Here is a 25700-nt window from a genome sequence, read left to right on the forward strand (position 1 = left end):
CATCTTACTCTCTCATAAATTAGTTTATTCATATTCCGTAGATTTCTATCTATAAATAAATACAACTCTGATTTACTTAAAATTTCAAGTAGAGGACATTTTGTATTAGTTGATATATATGACATAAACAAATATCCATGTTGAGTTGTAGTAATTAAGTTAGTTCATATTCTGAGTTAAAAGTAATTTGTACAACAAAAAAATACATAACGGGGTGCAAACCCTAGCCTCTTGTCTCTATTCTCTCTAGCCGCCTTCCTCTCTTCTCATTCCACGGGGCTTCAATCGGTTTTCCGATGGAAAGCCCAAATCCTTTTGTTCGTTGGTTTTTTTTGCTTGTTTCATTAATTTTCTTAAAAATCTCCATCTTTGGGTAAAGTTTTCTGAGATCCATATCGCCGAAACTTTTGATTTTCGTTATTATTCGCTTCCAAAGGATTTTTTGTATTTGTGAATGGATCGATTATCTCCTAGGGTAGGTTCGTGGTGCAGATCTGTTCGTTTTAGTTTGCAGTTGGATTTTCTCCCGTGTGTTTTAAAAATAGTTTGATTTCTCTCTCCCTGGTGAGAGTGTTTGATTTTTCTCTCCTTTTGTGAGAGTTGGTTTGGATTTATCAATAAAAGCCTTTCAGGAATTGCATTTGTGGTTGATAACTCAAACGGTTTTTTTGGAAAAAATGGTGAACACAGAGCAAGAATCTATAAATATACCATTGTCAATTTCAACATCGCTTATTTGTCTCATTTTGGGTATGAAGACGGGCATGTTAATTTATTCTATGTTTGTTCGACTCGATTATTCTTGTAGATGCCGTATTATTGTTATTTATTGAATTATCTCATTCTCTTCAAAAAAAAATAATTTGTATAAATCTCATATAGAGGTATAAAGTATAAACAAAAACTTGCTTATTAAATATTTACTAAACGGTTCCTTTTTATTTCAGAGTTGAAGCCGATTTGTATAAGTTGAAAGTTATCACGTGGTTTGCAGGTTATTGCGTGAGCTCGTGAATTTATCCGGTGCGCACTTGTAGTGTAGCGGCAGCGGATTCCTACGTTTAAAAAAACCACATAAATAATAAACTTCTTTATTTGAAATATTAAGCAACTAAAACTAACTCTTATTCCGAGTTGCAAGCTAGCTACTTTATAAATCTCCCTATAATTATAAAGAGATATAAACAAACGTTTTCTTATCAAATATTTGCAAGTTAGTCCGTTTTATTTCCAAGTTAAAGATAACTTTGTATAAGCCGATATATTACGACATAAACAAAGACTTCCTTGTTCGAAATAAATAGAGACATAAACTAACTAAAATTCCGAGATAAATTTTTTTTTTTATACATGTCTCTATAATTATAAAGAGATTAAATATCAAAATGGTGAAGTGGAGGTCATATATTACTTCATTCACCGGTCTTAAGGGGATATCTTTTGAATTATTAAAGTTATATTAAATTAAAAAAAATACCCCGAAAAATGAGTTCAAGCAGTAAAAATATTATTTATATAATTTTAGACATTGTTTTTAAATGTTACCACGACCAAGTAAAATTTCTAGTATTTATGATAATATACTTATATTTTATCAAATTTATTTACTAATTTATTTTTATTATACAATTATTTTATTTGTTTTAATTAAATATAAATAATAAATAAATTTGATAAAATCTAAATATTACGTGTAAATGTTCAAAATATTCATTCCTCTCTTCATCCCATTCTTATCCGCTTAACTTAGAGCTCAAACCTCCCAATTTCAAAAGGAATGCTCCATCTCCCCTATGCTTATCATCTTCCTCCCAAATCTCATTATAAAAAATTTGCTCTCCCTCATATTTTTTGAAATCTTCACTCTTACCTCCATTGCTTCCCATTAATTTTATCCATTCCCTCTCCCCTACTAAATACAATATTAAAGATGATGATAAGTTGTTTGTAAATTTTACTTGAGTTTGATTTGAAGCCATTTTCTCAGAGGAAGAGAGTACAACCATCACAGCTAGTTGGGTTCTGGAAAGTGTTTGAGATGAGTGCTACACCAATCTATGGTGAGGAGACCATAGCATAACAAGATACGTAGATGAAGGAATTAACCTTGTTATGGAAAGGGATTATGGTCTAGATGGAAAGCTCAAGGAAATTTGAACCAAGACCGAAGTAATTAAGAGAAGGTGGCCTGAATGACTTTAGTGCTTGTCCTGCTAAGGTGGACCATGCAGAGGCTATTCCAATTAAAATACATCACATGTCATTATTGTACATATTTTTGTACAAAATTATGTGCACCAAGCATTTTTCATATTAAAATGTTTTCAACGTCATGACATAAACATAATATTACTCGATGAAATAACCATAATCCCAAAGCAATATTGAGAATGATTTCATACAAAAATGAAATGAAATTTGTATTATCTTCCATTTCACATCTACGAGTCGAGTCGAGTCTCGATTATGTCATTCTGAACCAAATGAGCATGAAGAAATATACAGGCCGGCCTTTAATTTTTTGAACAAAAGTAAATTTTATTGATCAAATGAATCAATCTACATATCACAACACAATAAATAAACTCAAACAAATACATGTTACAACAATGTAACTCAACCATAGCACTGCCTCTTTCCTAGCCCATAAGCCCCATCAGACCTGCAAAACCAACACAAACTCCCACCACCAACTTGTTCATGTCACCCAGGCCACCACCTGCACCATTAGGCGTCTCTTTTGGAGCCGGTGGTGTACCGGGACTGGCAGGCGGTGTGTCTTCCTTAGGTGGAGTTGAAGGCGTTGACGGGGTGGTGGGACTTGGTGTCGATGGAGTGGTGGGCGTTGGCGTGGAGGGAGTGGGGGTGGAGGCTGCTGAGACGGTGATGGTTACTTTCATGCCACCAGCGCAGTGGCCGAAGGATGGACACAGAAAATAAATTGGACCGGTCTTTGTTAATGCAACAGTGTTTTTGCCTCCGGTATATGATTTTATTGGATTGCTGGAAGAACACGAGCTGTAGTCTGATGCACTCACTTCATCCACGCTGTGTGAAGATCCGTAGGTGAATACTGTTGATCAATGCAAAACAGAGTCACTAGTCAGTTTATGCAGAACAATTATTTCTAAGCATGCAACATTGCATCTCAATGTGACTCTTGGTGCAAATATTCTACTCCCTCTGTCCCAACCATTTCCATGTCTCATCAAATTCTTTTTATTTCAAAACTTATCAAATTAATATAATAAAATTTATAATATAAAAATCAACTACTCCCGCTACTTCTTTCCACTATTCCTATTTTATAAATTAAATATCGTAACTATCCTTACTTTTCATTCTTATTTTATCTATTTTCTTAACTTGCGTGCCCAATCCAAATAAAAACATCTGAATGAGACGAAAGGAGTACTTGACAAGGTTCTAACCCTCGATATCTATAGTGTAAAAAGAACCAGGGAGAGATCACTGAACCAAGAGTTCGTTGGTACGATAAGTTGTTAGAGTTGAATGTCTATATCATATATATACTCCCTCCGTCCCCCTGAGTAGTATATATTGGGGGACGGGGACGCGGCACGGACTTTAATGCTCCTCTAAAGTGTAGTTGTATAATTTATTTTTAAAATTTTATTTTTCTGAATTAAAGTTTAGATGTTATATTTTTATTCAAAAAAAGAAAATCTCAAAAATAAGTTACGGAACTATGTTTTACAAGAGCATTGAAATACGTGTCGAGCAGTTAAAAAGAAACGTATACAATTAAATGGGACAGAGGGAGTAATTGTTTATGGCCAACTTACCGAGATTGTCACCAACAACGAATTTCTCACCGGCAGCCCAAGTGGTGAAATCCACCCCTTGGTCCCAGCCACCGGAGCCTCCGACGGTATGATCAACACCGTACACTGCAGGAACTGCCAACAGACTAAGAACAAGAAAAACTGATGCAAAACCCATTTTTAAGATTGAAATGAAGAGAAATGTACAAATTGAGCAATGCAGAAGACAATGTATATATAGAGGGAGTCAAGTTCTGTGCTGGAACAGGGCTATTTTATATTAAACACATGTAAGATATTATTAGTATTTGCGAGATTATTATGCTGGGCGGTCATCAAAATTGTTCCAACCACTCTAGTCTTATAATATGCAGAGCCACCGCATCATTTCTTAGCTTATACCTAATGTATTTGGACTTTTTCTTGTGGTATCTCAGCTGACTTTTAAGCTGGCTTATATATATAAGGGATACCAACTACCCATGGTACCTAATATTTTGGTTATTTTCTTCTTTGGAATGTTTGTAGTTCTAGTACTCCCTCCGCCCTGAATTCCATATGTTTATTATTTGACACGCACTTTAGTTTATAATTAATTTAAGTTTTTTTTTTCTAAATAAAAATGTAATAGTTAAATTTTTATTCAAAAAAAAATTTAAAAATAATATATAAAAGTATAAAAATATTAAAGTGGGTGCCGCTCTCCTGCGTATACAATTTTGGGGGACGGAGGGAGGATTTGATAAGGAAATTATTATATTTATAAGGATGAGTTGCAAAATAGCATTTGTTACTCTGTCAAAGCATAGTCATGAAATATGAATGGAATAACTTGATGTATTATATCTTACTACCATTTTCCACCTTAGTTCTGTAATTGGACGATTTCTCTCATTGCGTCCATTGATGACACAGGGTGATTTTTGAAATGTTTTTTATAACTAGTTGAGAATCCGCGCGTTGCGGCGGCCTATAAAAATTATATTAATGATCCAATATTAATATTTATAGAATAAAATAATTTTATGACTGTCTATAAAAAGTATATTAATGTTTCAAGTTAATATTTGTACGATTAAATAAATTTATATTATAAAATTCTCGATGTAATACAAATACTAATATATAAAATTGCAAAATTGGACTATAATTCATGGTGAAAAAATGACAATAAATTTATACACGTAAATAACAATTTAAAGCGTGACGAATCTTAAAATTTTATTTTTTTTTGGAAAAGTAATCATGTTCTTACATTGTCACCTTCCTCTAATTTTTTTAGATTGATTGTGCACAAAAACATTTAACTTAAATATAACTACCCTCTTAAAAGTTGCTTGAACGGAGCAAACATATAATGCATGAATAATTTTTTCATGTATACAAAGTAAATAATATAAAAATTAACAACAACAAACATGTCCGATGAACAAAACAAATATTATAAAAGAATAACCAACAAACATACATCATTAATAGTTAATTAATTGACATCAACCATCGATATCCTATCAAGACTATATTCTTTCCCCGTGTTTGGATTTGTCGACTCCAATATAACGGTCTATAACTACATTTGCTTGCAACAACCTTCACTGTAACAGCCTTCACTTATCGTTGCAGAATAACGACACCTCCGAGTTAAAAATCGAGCAAGAGAAAGGTATTTCCAATTTTTGATATTTTTCATCCAATAATTTCAGAAAATTAAAAAATAAAACGGAGCGATGTGAGAGGCACCACCTACACGCCCCTCGCTTCTCCTTTAAAAATCGAGTAAGAGAACTATCGGGTAGATTTGTGGTATTGAGAGAGGAGGTTGTGTTTTGATGATCCAAAATATTACGATCTATACAGGTATTTATAGGTGGAGAGAGACTTGTTTGCTACTCTTTCCCATAATTAAATAATCTGAACAAAATCAGATTAAAATTTTCAAGCTACTATATTCCATAAATAATCTGTCTTTCCCATAATTGAATAATCTGAAACAAAATCAGATTAAAACTTTCAAGATACTATATTCCATAAATAATCTGAAACAAAATTGAAACAAAATCAGATTCTGAAACTTGCTTCTAATATACCCGAAACTAAAAAAGGTAGTTCTAATTTTTAATATTTTTCATCCTAAAATTCCAGAAAATTAAAAAAATAAAACGGAGCGATGTGAGAGGCGCCAAGATACTATATTCCATAAATAGTCTGTCTTTCCCATAATTGAATAATCTGAAACAAAATCATATTAAAACTTTCAAGATACTATATTCCATAAATAATCTGAAACAAAATTGAAACAAAATCAGATTCTGAAACTTGCTTCTAATATACCCGAAACTAAAAAAGGTAGTTCTAATTTTTAATATTTTTCATCCAAAAATTTCAGAAAATTAGAAAAATAAAACGGAGCGATGTGAGAGGCGCCACCTACACGCCCCTCGTTTCTCCTTTATATAAGTATATTGATTGATTGTGACGGGTTATTCATTATTTAAATTTACACAAATATATATACCTCATTCATTACAAATCATTACTTTCACATTTATCGATTAATATATTGGCAAGAATACCCCAACACGTAGCCCCCAATACAGTGGTGTAAACTATAAAGAAAGAGCATGATGCAACAAACTGCGAATATGATAATAGCACGAACTTGCATGCGGACCCGTTCTCTTTGCTTGGTCGCATGCTTTCTAGGGCTGTCAAACGGATAATTCGGATACGGATATGCCTATATCCGTATCCGTATCCGTAATGGCCGGATTCAGATACGGATAATATCCGCATTATTTCGGATACGGATAATATCCGCTTTTTCTCGAATACGGATGCGAATATTTCGGACGGATGTCGGATATTTTTGATGACTCTACCGTATTAACGATGATTTTCAAACAATTTTTTGATGACTAAGCTCAAATAATATTTTTATATATGTATAAAGTGTTTGAGTATTTGTACAATTATATAAAAATTATGTAAATGTATTATTTAATGCATATACACACACTACAAGCTAAATAAAATAAAATTTTAATTACATATACTTATATATTATATAATTTAAATATCATATATGTATTTAATTTCGGATTCGAATATCACGGATTCGGATACGGATAATATCCGCTTTATTTCGGATACGAATAATATCCGCTTTTTCTCGGATACGGTTGCGGATTTTTCGGACGGATATCGGATCTTTCGAATTTTTTTGACAGCCCTAATTCAAAGCTTTTTTTATATAAAAACTACTCCCTCCGTCCCACCAGGTTCTTTACGTTACTTTTCGGCACGCATTTTAAGGCTCCTATAAAGTATACCTACATTATATATATATTTTTAAAAAAAATCTTGAAAAAAAGTTTGATGTCTAAACTTTTATTCAGAAAAAAAAATAATTTTAAAAAATATTATTGACCTATTCTTTATAAGAGCCTCAAAACACGTGCAAACAGTGAACGTAAACTACCTGACGGGACGGAGGGAGTAAAAGATATGAAAGTGGATATGATTGACACGATTTCACGAGGGTAGATGAGGCATGCATTAGAATATGCAGTTGTAAGATAAAAGTTAGATGATGGATCAAAAGTTAGGTATATTATTATAGGTCCAGACGTCCAGTTTCTTGACATGAATATTTTCAGGATATATAATTAGCGATATAAAACAAGAAATAATTTAATTTTAAATTTTTGATACATATATAAAAAGTTACACTGTCAGAAACTGGAAAAAAAGTTACATATTATCAGCGAAAAACTAACGTATCCATTTAGCAAAAAAAAAAAAGAAAAAAACCACCTACTAACGTATCTAGAGTTTTTATCGTCAATACTGTATCTCTTTAATCTTTTTTGTTTATGGGGCAGTTTGTATTCCTAATCATCAATCATCAATGTTAAAAATAAATAAAAGGAGAATGCAAATGATGAGAGGGTGGTCAACATTTGCTCACCTCCTCGCTATCTCACTCATACAGAAATCAATATTTTACGGATAATTATAATTCATAAGGGATTGTCGGGCTGCTAACAAACGGTTTGATCCAGAGAAATCGGGCAAATAACTCCGTGACCGATGCAGTGAACAATCGTAAAGTACCTGTGAACCGCTGAGAACTAAGGAGGAGGCCGGAAAGAAAAATAAGAACACAAATCAACAGTATTTCAGAGTATAGGGCGCGGGAATCACAATGAAAAAAATCTATAAAAAAAAAAAAACACATGGAATAAAGGCAAAAAAGATGGCAAGGGGTGTTAAAAGAAAATGTAACAAAACAATGAAACTATGAAGCGGAGGAAGAAAGAAACAGTCAGGAAGAAAATCAAAGTGAACCGCACATCACACATGACATGTTAGCCCGAACAAGATTCTGAATGCGGTTCGATTGCCAATTTCAGATAAGTTTTTTATTGGGGAATTATCTTGTATATTGTTTTTTCAATCTTATTTTCAAAAATACTACCTTATCCAATCTTATTTTCAAATCTCTAAAATATTTTCAAAAATACTACCTTTTTGAAAATATTGTCCAAAAATACGGTGGTTGCATATGCAACCATATATGCAACTACAAATCCTGATTTCAAGTTTCAGATTTCAAATGTCATTTTCGACCTCATCGTTGGAATCGATATATATATATATATATATATATATATATATATATATATATATATATATATATATACACACGAAAGTTATTTGGAGTCCACTAATTTTTTGGAGTCTTGGAGTCCTAATCTTGGCCCTCCATTTATAGTTGATCCAAAGGCTTGTATTATATTTGTTTGTTTTAAAAGAAATATTGCTTTTTTGTAATAAACACAAACTGAAGCGTGAAGTTGGGTCAGTTGGTCAAACATGCTTCAATCATGCGGCGGCAGTTACAAGCATTTTTAGGAGTCCACGAAGCAATATATGTCCTGCATACTATATTTTATTTCTTTTCGCCCTTCTTTCTTTGATCCAGATCAACGTTTTAATATAATCTTCCTGAAGTACGAAGGTGCTTCTATTATGTTGCATATGAAATAAGTATACTCGTGCGAGTTTAGTACTGCATATGTGAAATTTGGTTAAAAATGTTAATCTGTAACTACATCTTTTCCGGTGACCAGTGGCTCACAATGGTGTCTCCTGTCCAACTATGTTCTGCAATAATATTGCTCCCTTACATTGTACTAAAATGTAATCGGCAGGATTTTAAATTTATAAAAAATAAAGTTGCCTAGTCATTGTTTATCACTAGTTTTCATCTTAACCCTTATTCCGTTGCGTGTTGTCCCTAAAGAGACAATCATTGTGCCTTTATCTCAGATGTTTCCACAACTTTCCTCCCCGTGCTGCCGAAGTCTTCTCTAGGAGTCATAAACTCATTATCATCATCACCGGACTCTTTGTTGTTCATTCTATTTGCTTCACACCATTCAGAACGGATATCCAAGGTGTTCATTGGCGCTCACACCTCACATGGATATTTATAAATCACTTTTTCAGGCACTTTTTTCCTAAGAGTTGTATTCTCTCCTACAACTTTATCAACATTGCTGGTGTCCACATCATCGCCATGATTTACAAAAGCAGGCTTCTTCTTCGCCCAATTATATACCACGGGCTTTCGATCAGTCTATTGCTTCTTCTTTGTCCTGCGCACAACATATAACAATGTTTAGTTTATCACTACAGTACATACGCAAAATAAAATACATTTCCTTTACACAACACGCACTGACAAACAAAATTTACAATTCCACGGGTTATCTCCGGTTAGGCATAACTACAACCGAGATGGCCTTATTTCAGACGGAGGACACCTCTGATGCAGTTATAACTGGAAGAAAAATAGCATTAACATTTGCAACTTCTTTTGACATGCTTGCGTTTATGGTAAATCTATATTGCAAGTACAGTGAGGGATGCGTACCAATTTCGATCATAGAGTGCACAACCTTTTACGTGTGCTGCAACCAAACAATATAAAATCATTAACTGAATATGCTTAACCTATAAATCTTTTACGTGTCGTCCTGCAAACACACCTACACATAAAAGGGAAGACAAGATAAGGGCAAAACTACACATTTATAGACTCTAATCTTTCAACCACAAACGGTCATTGTTATGTCATGCAGTATAATGTCGAAAATATACTCCACAACCTAGTCTGCATTACGTTGAATAGTCATACGTTGACTATCGAGAAGTTATGCTTTTGCACTTAACTGCTTATCCTAATAAATTAGTCCCGGATCAATAGTTAATTTAAAAAAGAACTACAGATAACTGCATAATGCGGGAAAAAAATGCAGCACGTACTAGTACTCCTGAGGAAGGAAAAAGGGATTCGGATTATCAGGCAGACTTGCTACTACATAAAACATTCACACATAGAATGAAAGTAATCATACGGACAAAACTAAACATTATTAGACCCTTTGACCAATTTTTGTTATCCGGCACGCAAATCTTGCACCCAATAAAAAAGTTCAGCAATTTGTTCTATAGTACAACGTCAAACTCTACACAAAACTAGACTGCACAACTCCCAAATCATATACCATATTTTTCCAATTGCATCTTTACACACACACCCATCATTAAGGTTTGAAGAACTCAATCACAAACCAGAACAGCACATTTGGTCACCGTGGACACACACAATACTAAAACTTTTAAATAATTTATTTGCAATCTCCAAAATCATCAATGTCTCCCCTGTATTCAATTTTTTCTTAATTGTATCCTTGACTAACGATGCCCATACTAGAGGACATAACAAACCATCAACTAAAATAAATTTGTAGGAAATGCATTCAAGCAGAACGCGTTAAAATCAAATTTCCATTAACTTATCACTCACTAGTGTGACATACAAATCAATTGAAGAACCGGAGCAAAAAGGCGATTACTAGTACCTGCACTCATCTTCAAAGTAGCTTGATAGTATTCTGCAATTCTCCTGCTCTTCAAGTCAATTGGTTTCAAAATTCTCGCACAAAGATTTTTTCTCCCGTAAATCTTGCACAAATCGTAACGGTATTTCAGTTTGCTCGAGAGTAGAATGTGGGGTGAGGGATATACGGAACTTCTCTCCAAGCGTGTATGTTCACACAGTTTTTTTTTTTTTTTAAAAGTCAACTATCTTTGTCTTTGTTAAATTTGGGCCGCAGGATCTTTCACCAATCCAACGGTAGAAACTATGGATTCCAATATCCCCAATTTAAAGTGTATCCCACATATCCCAACTCATATATATATATATATATATATATATATATATATATATATATATATATATGGAATCCAAATATGAGGTCGAAAATGACATTTGAAAACTGGAACTCGAAATCAGGAATTCAGTTGCATATATAGTTGCATATGGTTGTATTCAGTTGCATATGGTTGCATTCAGTTGATTCTATTGCAATCTAATGGCCCCGCCAGGGGCACACCATACATCCGTTGCAACTTACGGTTTTCAGTTGCATTTAGTTGCATATGAGGTTGCATTTAGTTGCCTATGAGGTTGCATTCAGTTGATTCTATTGCAATCTAATGGCCCCGCCAGGGGCACCCATACTTCAGTTGGAACTTACAGTTTTCAGTTGCATTTAGTTGCATATGAGGTTGCATTTAGTTGCATATGAGGTTGCATTCAGTTGATTCTATTGCAATCTAATGGCCCCGCTAGGGGCACCCATACATCATTTGGAACTTACAGTTTTCAGTTGCATTTAGTTGCATATGAGGTTGCATGCAACCTCATATGCAACCGAAACTGTAAGTTGCAACTGATGTATGGGTGCCCCTGCGGGGCCATTAGATTACAATAGAATCAACTGAATACAACCTCATATGCAACCATATATGCAACTGAATCCCTGATTTCAAGTTCCAGTTTTCAAATGTCATTTTCGACCTCATCGTCGGAATCGATATATATATATATATATATATATATATATATATATATATATATATATATATATATATATATATATATATATATATATATATATATATATATATAGGCCAACATTCGAGAGAGGGACTCCTTATATGGAGTTACGTAGTGCGCCACTATAAATCGTCAATTTTATTATAAATTCTGTTATAGAATACATATAAAACGTGATTCTAATATTGAATACTATAAAATAAATCTATTTTAAGTAATTTAACACTTAAAATTTGATTTAAAAAAATATATTTTCGAAACTGATTCTACAACAGAATAATTCTGGATGATTATTATTCTGTTATAGAATCATGTTGAGATTTTGCATAATTTTAGATGATCTTTGAAATAAAAAAATTGTATAACTTCGTTTTCGGTTTAATAATCATAATTCGCAATTATATTTCATAAAAAATATAATAGAATATATATTATTAATATATTTATAATGGTGTGCTACGTAACTTCATATAAGAGGGTATGCTATGGAGTGCTACCCTATATATATATATATATATATATATATATATATATATATATATATCGATTCCGACGATGAGGTCGAAAATGACATTTGAAATTTGAAACTTGAAATCAGGATTTGTAGTTGCATATATGGTTGCATATGCAACCACAGTATTTTTGAAAATATTTTAGAGAAGGTAGTATTTTTGAAAATAAGATTGGATAAGGTAGTATTTTTAGAAATAAGATTGAAATCGTGGTTATGAATAAAAAAAGCCCATTTTTATTCTCATCTTTAATTCTTCTGCAACTCTGTATATTATATCATGACATGCCGTCATATTACTTTGTTTTTTAAGATATTTTTACAAAACATAGGTAGTTAAAACTTAATTTTAGTTCTTTTCCGAGTTTATTACACTTAATCGAAAACATATTTGTAACCAAATAATTCACCCATTAATCCATGTCTCAAACTGATTAGATCTCTGATTAATCCCCAATTAATTCAATTAATTTTTGTTCCGTGATTTTACCGATTAACTCTTATTCCCGTCTTTTACGACACTATCAAATATCGTAATAAAATTATATCTACATACATGTATATGTTATCAAAATAATTTATATAACTTTCTAAAAACCGATGACAAGTCTTAAACTTATAAGTTGAATGATAAAAAAACAAAAACAAATATAATTAATGATAAATTAAATTAAATAATAATTTGATAATAATATTTTATATAATTAATAATTCGATGACAAAATAAAAAATAAAATAGTTCTTGCTCTCCCCATATTTATACTATCACACAAGCACTAGTGACAAGTCCACTGTGTAGATCAGTCTTCTTACACTACTTGACAAGCCGCTAGGGTTTCTATCCACTTCTCTCGTCACATTTCTCTTATTATCCTGTCAAATACACTTATACTATCCACTATTCGATATGAATTTCACCTTCAATCGCTTCAATTGAGCTGCTCAAAGCTGTAAATTACTTTTAATAAACCCGAAATGGCCACTGCCAACCCGTTTGATTTGCTCGGCGACGATGATAACGACGACGTTTCGCACTTGATTGCTATTCAGCAGAAGAAGAAAGCAACAGCTGCTTCTCCGGCGCCAGCGGTTGCTAAGCAGCCTGCCAAACCGGCGAAGCTTCCGTCCAAGCCTGCGCCACCTGCTCAGGCCGGTGAGACTCCTGATTTTGTTTTGCGTTACTTGATTAATGCGTATATGTTTGTATTACAGTTGTTATTTGATGAATTTGTTGTGTATGTTGTGTTATCGTGTTTCGAGTATAAGTGATCAGTTTTCTATAGTTTGCGGTGTGTGGATGGATGATAATTTTGTATAGAATTGCGTGATAGAATTTGGTATTTTCGGTTGTATACTTAAGTTTTGGCGTCTTACTCTGTTTCAGCTAATTATGTTATCAGCTCTTTTGGTTATTATAGGTTTGCTCAACCAATGTTGTCTTGTCTTGATGACATACTAGAATCATATAGGAACCGCCATGTGGACAAGGCCAATTGTTGTATATGACAATGTGAATGGCCTTTATATGTGTAGAAAACAAGCATGCGATGCTAGTAATGACAACAAATTTGAAATTGATCCCTAGTATGATGATACATTAAGTTCCATTGTTATACTATACTATATGAAGTAATAGCTTTCTGTTTATAATAAAACTTGGTATGTATTGTCGTTGCTGTCTACAATGATTGTGTATATATAATTAAATGAAAATGGAGGCTATATATTTCCAAAGACAATTGAGGCATTTGACAGAGGAAACTTGGGGCTACTTCTGTTTCAAATTTTTATATATTATAATGGTAAATCCTTTTACAAAATTTTCGAACTCGTCACTTTCTTCAGAAAGTTTCAAGTTTCTGCATCATAGTGTCCGTAGTTCGATTTGACAAAGTTAGTAACATACATATAGGTATTAATTATTATTCTACGAAAATAAGATGTAGTATACTTTTGGAGTATCTTATATTGCCACCTCATCATTGCAGTTTAACAGCCCATGAAATTAGTATAGAAACATCAAACATATCTGATTTAAAAGAATGTCACAGCAGTATTTCTGTCTCGTCTACTAAAGTATGTCTAGTTGGAACCTTGAAGGCTATTTCGTATCGGCAATGCTGCTCAGTGTACTAGATGCATGTCGAACCAGGAATTAAGATAATACCTTGGAATTGATTTTGGTGATTGTCAGTGCTTTTCTGAGGCAACCAGATATAATCTATATTGGTTGGATGCATCGGATATCTATTGTTTCTACCTATTGGCTTTATTGAATAAATTATTGAGTTTTATTGTACTTATCCATTGTGGTAATAAGCGTCAATAGTGAAATGCCTACTGTGAGTTCCTAACTTCCTTTAATATTCTTTTTCTTCTAGCTCATATATTCTGTTTATTATTATTAAATTTTGTAGTGAAAGAAGCAAAGAGTGAAGGTATCCGTGGAGGAGGGCGTGGTGGTGGCCGTGGATATGGGCGCCGTGGGGGAGGTGGATATAACAGAGACTTTGCCAGCAATGATAGCTCCTTCAGAAACAGTGGGCTTGCTGGTAGTCAGGGTGCTATTGATGGAAGTGATTCAGGGAAAACTTTTGAAAGGCGCGGCAGCTATGGTGGACCTCGCAGTGGATTCCGTGGTGATCGCCGTGGTGGAGATGAGGGAGAGGAGAATCAAAATCGTCGAGTATTTGAACGTCACAGCGGAACAGGGCGCGGGTATTAAGTCTTTCTGTTTTTTGTTGTACTGGATCCTCTGTATCGCCATCCTTTTCAAGATGATACTTATTGCTTCATATTAACATAAAAGATTACTTGCTGCTTCATACAGGAAGCATCTTTTGTTTAGTATATTTTGTAGGCTGCAGTTTTCATATGTTCTTTAATCACCTTATCTGATATGCAGAAATGAGTACAAGCGCGAAGGTTCTGGTCGAGGGAACTGGGGAACACCGACTGATGAAATTTCTCAGTGAGTTTCTCTGATCAACTTTCAAATCTTGTAATATGTTCTCTGCTATATTATATATGTCGACACCTGACATATATTCTTCATCCAGGGTGACCGAGGAAATCTCTGTTGAAGGTGAGAGAAGTCTGGATGCCAAGAAGCCCTCTGGAGAGGAAGATGCAGGAGATGGGAACAAGGACAAAGCGGAAAATGATTCTGAAGAAAAAGACCTGGAGAATAAGGTATGTGTCTTGTATTGTAAGTTGTAACGATAGCTTAATCTTGTTTAGGGACTAGGGAGTGTATCTGTCAAGATGTATTATGTGTGTTTTTCCAACAGATTCAATCTCTCCCTCTTCCATTTCTATCACTGAAAATGTTATATATAGGAATCATTATCTACAAGTCGATGAACCATTTATGCATTTATTAACCTGAACTTGCAATTTATAACTTTTATTGTAGTGCAAAGTTCAATTTGTAGAATTCATAGTGTTGGGTAGGGATTATCAGCTTTGGCTAAATTGCTGGGCCAAGCTGATAATCCCACCCATCTTCTGAACTCTTTGTTCTTAGAATAGAGTTAGGTCGATGATAGGTCAAACAGACTTTACTATAAAGAAAACAAAGATCCTTTACTCTTCTCAGCCTCATTTTCTTTTAGCTGCTGTAATGTCAGTTGTTGCCATGATTCATACTAATGGCTTCCCTTTGGCTGAAATGAATACTTGGATACCTAAAGCTGTTGGTACTAGCATATGTTTAACTTATTGATATTTTGGAATAATATCTCATAGTAGCAGGGTCTGAAGATTAGAAGTGGTGTGTGTGTTGTTTGTGTGTAAGTGTGCGAGAGAGATAGACTATGTTACTCCGACTCTTCTGTTGAGGTAGTCGTACCCGTGTCCGACACTTGGACACTCAGACATGACACTTATTCCGTGTCGGATTCTTCGATTGAAATGTGGAATTGTGGACACTTTGACCAAAAAAAGCAAAAAATAAAGAAGTAAAAATAAAAAAATAATTTATTGATTTTTTAGAATAATATCTGAAAGAAGCAGGACCTTAGGGAGGGGGAGGGACTGTGCTTATGAGCTACTCTGAGTGCTATAAAAACAAGATTCCATTTTCCTGTTTGTCCTGTGTTTATTTTACCTATATATTGACATGATAAAATGTTTTCAAATGAGACCATGCTTATGAGCTACTCTGAGTTATATAAAAACAAGATTCCATTTTCCTGTTTGTCCTGTGCTTATTTTACCTATTCATTGACATGATAAAATGTTCTCAAATTTATATATATTGAGCTTTGCAGGAGATGACACTGGAAGAGTACGAAAAGGTTTTGGAAGAGAAAAGGAAAGCACTAGAGTCACTCAAAACTGAGGCAAGGAAGGTGGAAATGGACAAAGAGCTTGCATCTATGCAACCGCTGTCAAGCAAGAAGAGCAATGATGAAATATTCGCTAAATTGGTGAGACATGCTATGTATTACTTCCTTGGTTACAATGAATATTTTTGTAGTATGCATTTATGAATTTTAACGTCTATCTAGGGTTCTGACAAAGATAAGCGGAAAGATAGTGCTGAAAAAGAGGAAAGAGCAAAGAAGGTACTTTTTGTTGCCTACCTCATTCTTCGAGTAAATAACCTGCAGTGTATTATAGAGCATTAGTATGGCCTTACTTCTCAGTCAGTTTTAATTTTAGATTTGTATACTCTGATGTGGCCTGTCACCTTGTTCCATTATAAAATCTGTATTTGTATATGATCTGTTTACCTTATTAGTTGGTCTTCTCAGCGCAGGAGTGTATGGTTGATGTTTTTTAGGTCTAGCTAGTGGCTTTGAACTAATTTAACTTATACCGGTGCCATCAGGTTTACAACAATGTTGAATCATTATGGCAATGTAGGAACCACTAGTTTTAGTGACTGCATTACATTCTGTGCTGCATTCTGGCTTGATCCATAATGTAAATACACTTTGTTTTTTTGATTAAAAAGAAGGAAAGGCAATAGACATTACAATTCTAAAATATAAGTTAGGATAACCCAAGTGTACAGATTAATATGACAAAAATAAAGCAAACAAAAATTAGAACTCCTAGAGTTGAAGATGCCACAAATTCGAAATTAGAATAAAAGGACTGTTGTCTGTTGAAGATGGAGACAAAATAAAACCTTAATATCTGGATTACAGAATATTTACTTTCCTATATATGCATTACACGGAAGAAACAATTGTAGGAAGATACACACCAAACTCTAAATGCCATGCAAAATTGGCGTCCATATTTCTCATGCAAGTCAAATTGGCATGGCATCTATGTTTGATGTGTAGAGATTACTACGTGCAATTGGGTGTTTGCAGTGTAATAAATCCAATTGGATTTGACATCTAAACAAGTTCAGTGATTGAACTGAAGTCTGGCTGCACTGCAAAAAATACAGGGCATGTACTAAGAAACTGACAATATTCATTTTGATATGTTATATGGACCAAACCAGTCATAACTTGTTTCGACTCAGTTTAATGATATCTGGTGTTACTTTAATTGAGTTAAATGAAGTATCTTTTTCTTAATAGTTAATCAAGTTGGTCATGGTATTCAAAGCTAATCTACTTGACCCAACACCATGTGTATTTTGACAGTAGTTGCTTTTATATTAAATTTTCCCTGCGTATTCAGTACTCTACTTGGACTCAATGTTGTAAGCTTGAAGTGACTTTCGTGGTCAATGTTGATTGTATAATCTTTGAGCGTAATCTGGAACTTTGAGCATAGTTCTTGATTTAACTACAGCGATACTTTCAAGGCATTATAAAGGGTTTCTTTTCAACTTTGTTTGTTGTAACATTTTTACTTTGCAAGTTTTAAACTGAATAGGATTCAAATTAGCTTTCGCAAATAGCACCTAATATTTGTCAAAACCCTATACTCCTTGGTTTCTGCCTTGTGGGTGGATCACTCAACACTTGCCTGTTATTATTTTGCAGTCCTTGAGCATTAACGAGTTCTTAAAGCCTGCTGAGGGGGAGACATACTATAGTGGTGGAGCTCGGGGTCGGGGTCGTGGACGTGGTTTTAGAGGAAGTTCCAGTGGCAGCAGCGGAACAAGCAACTATGGAAAAGCCCCGGCTATTGAAGATCCTAGCCAGTTCCCCACATTGGGTGGTAAATGAACATTATTATCTTTTAGTGAACCGTGACTCAAAGGATGCAGAGTTTTTGTTCTTTTACCAAAGAAATCAGATTATATCTTTGTTTGTTGGTTGTATGTAAAGTTCTGTTGTTTCAAATTCTTATTGCCTTGTTCAGCTACAGCTCTGCATGCAACATAGGAGCTGAGTTTTCGTTCATCCCCAACCAAATCTTTACTTTTTTTTTTCTTAAGCTAGATTTGTGGTTGTGGGAGTTATAGAACCACTTTGACATTATATGACAGAAAACAGCTTCAGGTTACATGATTTAAGGAAAAACTACTAACTTTTCACTGGGCGAAAAATAGTAACATTGTTTTTTATTTTTTGGAACGACAAAGACCCAGGTTTTGAACTAGTTTGTGAAAAAAGGTGATATTAACTCCTATGTTTTTCTTCTTAACTTTTACCTTTAATTCTCCGTTTCTTATTCTTCCAAGTGTTTTTTAATGTTCTTGAATTGTAGTAATTGGTTCTGTCACAGAATTTGGGTTTTTTTTTTTTTTGGGGGGGGGGGGGGATTGGGTGCCACGGATTCATGATTTTTAAAGTCGTATTGTTTTCATAATTTTGTCTTAAACCTGTTTGTTTCTCTTAGAGAATCCCTCAGGGTTCAAATAAAAGTCTTGTTCTAAGTAAGAAACATGCAAATATTAAGATGTGAGTAATTAATACAGATAATACCATCGGAGTAAAATAGCTTTTTAATTCACTATATTTTAGGTAACAACTATTTTAATATATTCTATGAGTTTGAAAATGGGAAATGCCCATTGGCCATCGGGGTTTACTCTAATAGCTGAGAGCAGCTGAAAAGCAACACCCCACACAAGGTGATTTATTAACTTCTCATATTCACCATGCATTATATATATCACTGTTATAACTTATAAGGGTGAGACTTCACAGAACATTAAATCTGCTGCTATTGAGGTTATTGAACTGCACAGATAGCTCCGCAAAGCCAAATGTAAAATGGTGAGCCCAATTGCGCAAGAACATTGAATGTCCAAATACAATAACATATAGACTTGAGAAACTGAAAGATAAGCAGCACATGCTCCAAGCAAAGCCGAATGTAAAATGGTGAGCCCAATTGCGAGTGCAACTGGCAAACATTACAACACTCGCCTGCCAATGTGATTAAAATGTGATATGGTCAATGCGTCTGATGGCAATATGCAGCAGAATAAACAAAGTTAATATGAACGTCCATTCTTGATTTGTACTTCCTTTTGCTTGATTAAATGTAAGATAACTAAAACATTGCAACACTAAAATAAACACTATTACAAAGACGAACAGTTGTACACGACGGAGCCATTTTATATGCCAGCATGTGTGCAGGCAACATAGCTCATCCTTAAGAAGAACAGCAGCCACTGTTCTGTGCAACAGGCTGTCCACGGATGTTCACTGTTGGCGGCTTCGCATTCATCGAAGGTTGGCTTGCCATCCTGAGACAAGAATTGTCAAATTACTTGGCAGTCTATCAATGTTTTAAGGATGAGTGCACAGTGATTGAATATGAAAAGCAAGCCCTGACCCCTATACCTCATGTCATTTTGGAAATCATGCAGACAATAAATTTGATGAGGCAAATGATATATACATTTTTAAATATGTAAAGAAATCATATTAAAGGTGATTCTAAGAGCAATTTAAAGGCCAATGACAGACAGCTGCATTAGACAGCATTTAGCAAAATGATTTTTAACAAACAAATCATTTTTCTATTTACCATGTATCTACTATTTAGACAGACTTTATAAGACGTTATAATAGAACACAAGAACTAGTATTCCTAAACTTTCACAGCTCAAAACCAAATTATCCTGTGTACGTAATGACTTTAATTTCCTTCCAATTTCATCATAAAAAGTAAAAAAAAAAATGGTTTTTTCCTATCAACAATATATGCGACTACGCCTAGCCTTGTAACTTTTTACAGTAAAGTGCACACTTCAAAACACAAAACGACTAAAGAAAATATTTGTCCTCAAGGTCCACACTTTAATAAGAAGAGTGTATTTCCTTATAGTTGAGCCTATTGTCTCCCTGTAAGGAGAAGGCCTTAACTAAAACATATACTATATTCAACACACTCTCTCCTTCATGTGGGTGGAAACAAGACAGACCAACAGGAATAAAATTTTAGCAATTACGGGTGGGGGAATTTGAACCCAAAGACATCTCTCGAAACCAATGCTCTGCACCGTTATGGAAACTAGCTTTTTTAAAACCTAACATACGAGGAGACATTAAGTCATTGACTGAATAATAATATATTAATATTTAGCAGAAATCAATAATAATAATAATAATAATAATAATAATAATAACCCATTTAGCTTCATGCTGTTGACCTGAAAAGAAGTAAAAGCTCGAAATTTTCAATTACTTTAAAGTTCACAAGCATACTAATCTTCTACCCTGACACAAGGACATCTGAACCAACTTCGCTAATTTCGAAAGTAAAAATTTCAGTCCATCAGGAATCAGGATTCAGGCATTGTGGTCCCCTTCCGATCAGAAAATGACATCTACCAGCATATCTCAGACATCAGTAGCCCTAAAGAGATTATAACTAGCTGAATCTCTTGAAGCTACTGAAGTTAAGATGGTTTAAAGAAAAAAAGGTAAAAAATTACAAACTTTTACATTTGCATGTATTAAGTCATCACTATTACAGTTCAGGTTTTACACACATTAAAATCATAAGCGAGATGCAATCATGAAAATGGTAATTACCTTTCTTTGATTGATGAAGTCATGGCCATAAAGGCCTGCTCCACATTAGTAGCATCTTTTGCACTGGCTTCCATAAATGGAATGCCTATTTCATCGGCAAATGCCTGTAAAACTTTATGAATTTAGATAAATGCAGAAACCTTTAAGAATAACAAATAGATTCCCATGTAAAAAGCTAAACATTTATTTTTTTGTTTACAATAATAACAGCCATAACCTGACTGGGAGTTTGTATACCTTGGCTGTTTCATATGAAACTACTTTATTCGCAGTGAGGTCAGACTTGTTCCCAACAAGAAGTTTATTGACATTCTCACTTGCGTAGCGATCAATTTCACTCAGCCATTGTTTAACATTATTGAAGCTATCTTGGTCAGTCACATCATAAACAACCTTTACGAGTAAAGCCAATGTAAAGTGTTAGGTCTTTTGAAGAGTAATATACAGTATAAAGAACCACCAAATAAGATTATAGATCCCTAAATGTATATGTTACTCACTATGATACCATGTGCCCCACGGTAATAGCTGCTAGTTATTGTTCTAAAACGTTCTTGCCCTGCAGTATCCCACTAAACAAAGAAGTATTAGTTCAGTGTTTTAGTAGAGTATAATATGAGGTTCTAAAGACTGTATCTTTTACTATCCTCCCCATCAATGAAGATATTGCCATTTTTTCAATCTCAGTAAACAGACACCAACAAGATGGGAGATCACAATGTCCATTCCAAGCATCAATTAAAAATATTAAAGTAAAAGCTTACAATCTGAAGTTTAATTGTCTTCCCGTCTTGCTCAACAGTACGGATTTTCTACACAAGATTGACAACACTTGTGAAAATATAACAAAGTATCAGAAAGTAACTGGTTAAAGAGAATCTACTTACAAAGTCAACTCCAATAGTGCTAATGTAACTCTCCAAGTATGAATCATCCTGTGTTGGCCAAGAAAACAGGAGCAGTTGTCAGTTCATTTATCATAGAGAACCTCAGTACAGAACCATAATAAATACACAAAGCACAAGACTAAGTGATTCAATGCTTGCAGGAACTGGTAACTACTGTGAGCAGTGAAACATTTTATCAGCATGTCTCCAATAAAACCCCCATTATTGTAAACTAGGAAAGTCAGTATGCACACCTCAAGTTCCTTCCTAGAACAACTCCTAAGACACCAAAAAGAATTGATCTAGAAATAATACTGCACAATTTACAAAATAGACCCTTACAGAAAGGAGGGACAAATTCAAATATGCACTGCATTTACACTGTTTAGTTTATCATGGAGAAAATACGACTTTTTCATTTACAGTAGTAGATTTCAGTGAACACCATGATAAATTTAATTCTCATCGACTGACAGTTAATACTACTAAAACTAAAAATAATAAAATTGCTTAAATATTATTGAAAAAAAGACAAAGGGACTTCTGATATGCAGAAATGCAGTTAAAATGGTGATATACATAGACACTCAACTTTATATGGCAGCAAATAATCTTAGTAAAATTGAAGTGAAAAATCTCTAAAAATGTAAAGACGTGGTCTTAATGGAAACGATCTATGACATTTAGTAACATGAATTACATCAAAGATGCTCCTCAGACTAAATCAAAGACACAATGTAACATCTAACTACATAAGATTCTAGAAGCCATGAGTAAGAAAGAATGATAAGTGCATTAAATTGCAAGTGGAAACCACTTCCTAGAGCAACAAATAGATGCAGCTTTATCTGACTGTTTATTGCTCACACAACCACTTGTAAATTACAAGCATGGGTTATTAAACCGATTAAGTGGAAAGACTTTTTTGGCATTGGCGCTCAACAGAATCAAGACAGTACAGAGCCAACTAGAGATTACCAGGGGTGTAGATAGAGACCTTGACCACTGACTACTAATCAACAGTTCTATAAAGTATCTGGTTGCAACAGCTTATAATGATATTCCTTTATCAATAGATGCAATGAACAAGAAAGGCATAAATACGTTGGGTGTGTTAGTCATACAATATTAAAAATAACATCTGCTGAAGATAATAAAATAGAATATGCAAAAACAAAACCTAAGCATTGTCTAAAACAGAATCCATTTTGATAGCAGAACCGGTGTGCACAAAAGAAGACTAAACTTACATATTCGTCGCCTAAACAGATTTCTTTACAATATCTTCCTTTTATAGGTCATCAACTCATCATTATAATTTACAGCACTAGATAAAAGAGAAATTCACAGATGCATCTAATAAGGTATCTGCATATGATGATCCATATTTATAGTTTTTAAAAAGTGGAATACAGTTGGGAAATTTTATATAATGTTGAATATAAGTAAATAACTATATATCTGCTAGTATTTCGTATCCACTAAAGCTGCCACTTGTGGGGGAACACAATCAGAGCAAAGCTATCATGGGTCCTCTCTGATAACCTTATCAATTTTTCCTTTCAACTAATAAAGGCCTGAGCTCTTATAAAAATTTTAGAAGTCAGAACAACTTACAGCAAATCTCAGGAGGAGACATGATTTGCCAACACCAGAATCACCAATAAGCAAAAGCTTGAAAAGATAGTCACTGCAAAAGATATTAAGGACCATTATGCAACAATTTTATGGCTTATCTTGAAGAAGAAAAAAGTCATTCATATAATAAGTAAGAAGTATGCATAAATTTCTATACAATAGTTCAATTATTTTTTATAAACTCAAATAATTGATCTTACAAAACTATAAGCAGTCGCTTCTCCAAAAACAATTTGCGGTTACAAGGGATGATGTTGCAAAAGAAATTAGAGCACAATAATATGGCAACCTACTAAGCTTTCGATTTTGTCAGATCATCATGGAATTCTTCTACATAGAAGTATAGGAGATGGTGTTTCTTTAAGTTGATATTTTCATCTACACGAAAATTTCTATGTTTCATACAAAAAGTATAGTATACACGGAAGTATTGACATACTATTAGTTTGATAATTTGAACCGCAACAAGTTCTTTCCATCATTATGAGGCTCAGAAAATGTCTTTTATAACAAAGAAAGATAGAATATGCACCACATTATCTCACCTACCCTCAAAACTTCCTTATAAGTTTGCAATTGCAACTCTTTAGACATTTGACCGCTACAATTACAGTTTCCGAAGGGTGATGATTAGTACACTACAGGATACCCAAATTCTTCAAAACAAATTCATAGGCGGTTATAACATTAGCTACTTTATTTACGTATAAAGTTCAACCAACAATCATCAACATATCCCCAATTTTATTGATAATAAAAGCCGCCATACTCCCCAAGGTTGGGGGTCATATAGCTCATTCAGTCCCCAAATGGCTACAAATACACATATATATATGGCGGCACAGGCCAAAAATACACTAGAAACTAAAATAAATCGATAATAACCACAAAAAGAGAACATTTTCACACCAGAAAAATTACCTAATATCCTCGACCATATTATAACATCCAAAATAATTCACATCCCCAGAAAGCAAATTATGAAAAAATACACCTCTATCACACAGACATAGATCCATTCATCAGAAACCAAATTGGAAAAAACAAATAAAGTATAATATTCACACAATAATAATCCAATTAAAACCTTTAACATCTCCATCTACCAACAACCAAAAAAACCCCAGAATCCAGATGTATCATAAAGCATATCAGGAATCGAAATCAAGTCAACCCATCAAATAAGATCAAAATTGAAGCCCATTTCACGAATTTTACATAACTAAACATCATGTGTTGAAGATACAACGAATTACAAGATGAAAAAATAAAGGGGTGTGCGAGAAAACTTACTACTCAGCATTCATGATGAATCTGACGGGGGTGTTGAAGAATTCAAAGAAGGAAGATGGAGATAGATGCAACCAAAACTAATAACCGGGTTGTATTTTGACTTTGTGTTCGGGTAAGATCAAGATCGATCGCTTCATATATCGGACTATTTTAGAGCCTCTTGTCACTATTTCTTTTATGATTTCGTATTATTTAAATAATAATTTAGAAATATAAAAAAAAGTTTCACAGATTTCATTTAGTACAATAAACACATGAAATATATTAATTTAATTTTATACAATCATTCAACTTATCTTTTATACATTATTATATTTTTCTTATTTAATGTATAACAATTAAGAAAAATAAAATAATGAAGAAATGAATGTAAATTTTTTATTGTGCATGTAAAATATACATATTTAATAATTCATAATATTTCAATATATATACGTTACATTTAACACACACATATATAATATTTTGTAACGGGTTTTTATCGAGTTTTAATCGGATTTCGGGTCGAGTTCAATTCAAGAAATGTGATATGCTTTCATAGCACTAATTGCAGTTTGTTTATCTGCAAAATTTTGATCTTCAAATAAATCATTGTTGAGTGAATTAATTTCTACAGTTAATTTCTACCCAATGACACGTTAATTTCTACAGTTGTGAACCGATGCGCAATTGGAATATGCTCTTACTCGTCGTCTAAATCATATT

General features: G+C 33.6%; 3 protein-coding genes across 3 annotated transcripts; 1 reads left to right on the forward strand and 2 right to left on the reverse strand.

Annotated features, from left to right (window-relative positions):
• Positions 1–2512: 2512 nt before the first annotated feature.
• LOC108195347 (uclacyanin-3) lies at positions 2513–4046 on the reverse strand. The gene is made up of 2 exons (XM_017362310.2): positions 3807–4046; positions 2513–3073 (listed from the first exon to the last, which is right to left on the reverse strand). Exons 1-2 carry the CDS (start codon positions 3961–3963, stop codon positions 2640–2642), a joined length of 591 nt encoding a protein of 196 aa, XP_017217799.1. The 5' UTR covers positions 3964–4046; the 3' UTR covers positions 2513–2639.
• Positions 4047–13052: 9006 nt separating this feature from the next.
• LOC108196802 (RGG repeats nuclear RNA binding protein A) lies at positions 13053–18585 on the forward strand. Its single transcript, XM_017364238.2, has 7 exons — positions 13053–13421; positions 14686–14986; positions 15174–15239; positions 15328–15460; positions 16540–16698; positions 16780–16836; positions 18223–18585. Exons 1-7 carry the CDS (start codon positions 13244–13246, stop codon positions 18406–18408), a joined length of 1080 nt encoding a protein of 359 aa, XP_017219727.1. The 5' UTR covers positions 13053–13243; the 3' UTR covers positions 18409–18585.
• Positions 18586–19466: 881 nt separating this feature from the next.
• Positions 19467–25162, reverse strand: LOC108196853 (ras-related protein RABD2a). The gene is made up of 8 exons (XM_017364319.2): positions 24996–25162; positions 23682–23754; positions 22065–22112; positions 21942–21989; positions 21678–21749; positions 21415–21570; positions 21178–21281; positions 19467–19883 (listed from the first exon to the last, which is right to left on the reverse strand). Exons 1-8 carry the CDS (start codon positions 25007–25009, stop codon positions 19790–19792), a joined length of 609 nt encoding a protein of 202 aa, XP_017219808.1. The 5' UTR covers positions 25010–25162; the 3' UTR covers positions 19467–19789.
• Between the last annotated feature and the right edge of the window lie 538 nt (positions 25163–25700).

Source organism: Daucus carota, chromosome 7 (genome assembly GCF_001625215.2).
Source record: "Daucus carota subsp. sativus chromosome 7, DH1 v3.0, whole genome shotgun sequence".
Classification (NCBI taxonomy): Eukaryota; Viridiplantae; Streptophyta; class Magnoliopsida; order Apiales; family Apiaceae; genus Daucus; species Daucus carota.